General features: G+C 56.5%; 3 protein-coding genes across 3 annotated transcripts; 1 reads left to right on the forward strand and 2 right to left on the reverse strand.

Moving 5' to 3' along the window:
* Window positions 1–44: 44 nt before the first annotated feature.
* On the reverse strand, window positions 45–362 carry ETH_00025285 (uncharacterized protein; the record flags this gene model as incomplete). The annotated part of the gene is made up of 1 exon (XM_013378965.1): window positions 45–362. A coding segment is annotated over one exon (318 nt), but the record flags the coding sequence as incomplete, so codon positions are not given.
* Window positions 363–1738: 1376 nt separating this feature from the next.
* ETH_00025290 (uncharacterized protein) lies at window positions 1739–2125 on the forward strand (the record flags this gene model as incomplete). Its single annotated transcript, XM_013378966.1, has 2 exons — window positions 1739–1774; window positions 1874–2125. 2 exons carry the CDS (start codon window positions 1739–1741, stop codon window positions 2123–2125), a joined length of 288 nt encoding a protein of 95 aa, XP_013234420.1.
* Window positions 2126–2368: 243 nt separating this feature from the next.
* On the reverse strand, window positions 2369–2968 carry ETH_00025295 (YGGT family domain protein, putative; the record flags this gene model as incomplete). Its single annotated transcript, XM_013378967.1, has 2 exons — window positions 2369–2473; window positions 2848–2968. Coding segments are annotated over 2 exons (226 nt in total), but the record flags the coding sequence as incomplete, so codon positions are not given.
* Between the last annotated feature and the right edge of the window lie 269 nt (window positions 2969–3237).

Below are 3237 nucleotides of genomic sequence, written 5' to 3' on the forward strand. Positions count from 1 at the left end.
GGGGGGCCCCCGGGGGGCCCCTCCGCGAGGGGCCACAGGAGTACCCTCTTCCAGCCCAAGATGAGCAGCAAATGGTCGCGAGGGCTGAGGGCCTCGAGGAGGGCTGTGGAGTCGAAGGCCCTGGCGAGCTGCAGCGCGAAAGCCAAGAGGGCCTTGTTGGCCCTTAGCTGCTGCGGCTGCTGCAGCAGCTGCAGCAGCCGCAGCAGCTGCTCCAGAGTCTCCCCCAGGATAAACGGAGACACAAAAGAAGGAAAGTGAAGCTGCGGAGACAGCAGGTACTCGCACTCGAGGTCCAGCGGGGGGGGGGCCCCTGTACGTACACCCCAGCCCCCAGCAGCGGGGGGCCCCCGAGGCCCCTCCATTGCTGCAGCAGACTTGGGGGCCCCCTGGGCTTCTTGGGGCCTCGGGGCCTCCTCGGGGTCTTCGCGCGGCGCGCTGCTGCTGCCGCTGCTGCTGCTGCTGCTGCTGAGGCCGCGGCGGAGGCGCCTGCTGCGGCTGCGGCGGCTCCTGCTGCTGTTGCTGCTGCTGCTGCTGCTGCTGCCCGGTGGGGGCGCTCTAGAGGGTACGGGCGCACACAGGGGCCCCACAGAGGAGCCCGGGAGAGCAGAGAGGGGTTACGGGGGCCCCTGGCAGCAAAGTTGGGGCGAAGGCGCGGTTTGTTGCTGCTGCTGCTGCCGCTGCTGCTGCTGCTGCTGCTGCTGCGGATATGCTGCGCAAACCCAACGAGTTGCTGCTTCTTTGCCTTCGAAAAGCTAAGGTGCAGCTGCTAATGAAGTTTAAAGAACAAACACGAGAGGGGAGCGGCAGATCGCCAGTGCCTGGCTTTGTCCTCCTCGCTGCTGCTGCTGCTGCTGCTGCTGCTGCTGCGACGGGGGTCTTCTCTTGGTCTTAGTTCACCTTGCTTTAGTGTTGCTGCTTAATGCCTATTTAGTAAATTGATGACGATTCCTCAACCGCTAACTGTAAACCCTAAACCCTAAACCCTAAACCCTGTCCGCCGACGTGCTAGTCACCTTGGGGCTGTAAACCCTCAGCGCACACTAACGGTTACTTTTAGGGTTTAGGGTTTAGGGCTTAGGGTTTAAGGCTTTAAGCAAAACTGAAGCTGCGGACAAAGTTATGCGTGCCTTTCTTGAAGGGGCTAGGGTTTAGGGTTTAGGGTTTACGGTTTTACAGCCATGTGTGTACTGAGCCAAGCAGCTCACCCAGTACGATCCGCCACACTCCCCAAACCCTAAACCCTAAACTCTAAACCCTAAACCCTATTAAGGGGTCTTCCTACAGGGGCCCCCCCGCTGCATCCATCTATCCCCTTCTTTCTTTTCCCTAAACCCCCCAAGGGCTCCTTGAGAACTTGGGGGCCCCGGAGGCCCCTCGAGCTGTTAAGAGGGGCCCCCAAGGCTCACTGGGCTAGCTGTAATGAGTTAGAGCAGCAGCAGCAACTGCTGTCGCTTCTGCTGCAGCGGCTGCTGCTGCTGCTGCCTGCGGCAGCAAAAAGAGCTGCTGCTGAAGCAGAAGTTGCTGCTGCTCTCTTTTGGCCCCACAAAGACTCCTGGGGCCCACCTGAGTATTAATGCTGTCTTCGTTTATTTGCTGTTGCTGCTGTTGCTGCTGCATCTGCTGCTTCTGGTGCTGCTGCTGCACCTGCTGCTGCTGCTGCTGCTGCACCTGCTGCTGCTGCTGGTGCTGCTGGTGCTGCTGCTGCTGCTGCTAAGCAGCAAGTAGGCCTCCTTAGAGAATGGATGAAGTAGGCCTCCTTAGAGAATGGATGAATGTAGTGTATAGACAGCATACAAAGGAATTAAATTATATAATAAATTTTTTATTTTTATCTTTTATTTCTTATTTTTGCTTTTTATTTCCTTTATTCCAGCTAATTTGGGGCTCCGTGGCAGCTGCTGATGCTTTCCATCATTCACTAGCAGCAGCAGCAGCAGCAGCAGCAGCAAATGCAGCAGTAGCAGCAGCAACAGAAAAGGCAGCAGCGGCAACGGCTGCAAAGCCAGCAGCAGCGGCAACCGTACAGACAGCAGCAGCAGCTGCAGCAGTCCCGAAAGCGGAGGAACTCACAGGAGGTATAGCAGCAGCAGCAGCAGTAGCAGCAGCAGAAGTTGCTCTTTTCTGAAAAGAAACTTGAAAGCATTTCAAATTGTTCGACTGCAAACCCTAAACCCTAAACCCTAAACCCTAGCCCCAAGTTCAAGACATTGGAGCTTAGGCCTTTCTGCTTAAAACTGAAAAGCAAAAAGACACTCAGTAGACGCGAAAAGCCCCTCCCTGGCTGCTGCTGCTGCTGCTGCTGCCGGTGCTGCAGCAGCAGCAGCAGCTGCTGCTGCTGCTGCTGCCGGTGCTGCTGCAGCAGCAGCAACTAGCTTTGCTGCAGGTAATTCATAACTTTGTTCTCAATGGCCTCGAGACAAATCGAAGAACAAAGTCCACTCAAGTCCCCCAAGTAAACGCTGCCCAGCGCCACCTGCGGTGTAAACCCTAAACCCTAAACCCTAAACCCTAAACCCTAAGCCCTAAACCCTCAGGATTAAACAGAGGCGATCCACGATAAAGGACATAAGGGCAAAAGGGGGTTTTAGTCATGATGAAGGACTAGGGTTTACGGCTTGGGGATGCAGTTTGGCTCAGGGCTAAACGAGGGTTTAGGGTTTAGGGTTTAGGGTTTAGGGTTTGATGTTCTCGAAAACCCTTCACTTGGGACTAACAGCCCAAGTCAAGAGCCGGGCTGTGCTGCAAGATTTTAAGGGCTAGGGTTTAGGGTTTACTGACTACCAGGGGCTCCGGACCCCGCATGCGCCGCAAGGGTTTAGGGTTTAGGGTTTAGGGTTTAGGGTTTACGGAGAAGAGCCGAGTGTAGAGGGAGGTTGCGCCGTAGATAAAGGCAAAGGGAGGCACGTGGGGATTGGCCTGGGGCAGCCACTCCAGCAGAGTCCTCAGGTACAGCAGCAAACGAAACAGCCTGCAGCAGCAGCAGCAGTAGCAGCAGCAGCAGCAGCAGCAGCAGCAGCGGGTGTGGCAACAGGAAGGGCAGCCGCAGTGGAGGGGGTGACGCAGCGGCGAACAAGTCCGCACATGCAGCAGCAGCAGCGGCAGCAAACGCTGAAGGTGAAGCAGCAGCAACAGTGTGGACAAGAGCAGCAGCAGCAGCAGTAGCAGCAGCAGCAGCAGCAGCAGCAAACAGACTTAATAGAGACGGCAGCTGCGTGCAGCAAAGGCTTCTTGCGTTTC

This window comes from Eimeria tenella, genomic scaffold (genome assembly GCF_000499545.2).
Source record: "Eimeria tenella Houghton genomic scaffold, Eth_scaff1234, whole genome shotgun sequence".
NCBI classification, from domain to species: Eukaryota; Apicomplexa; class Conoidasida; order Eucoccidiorida; family Eimeriidae; genus Eimeria; species Eimeria tenella.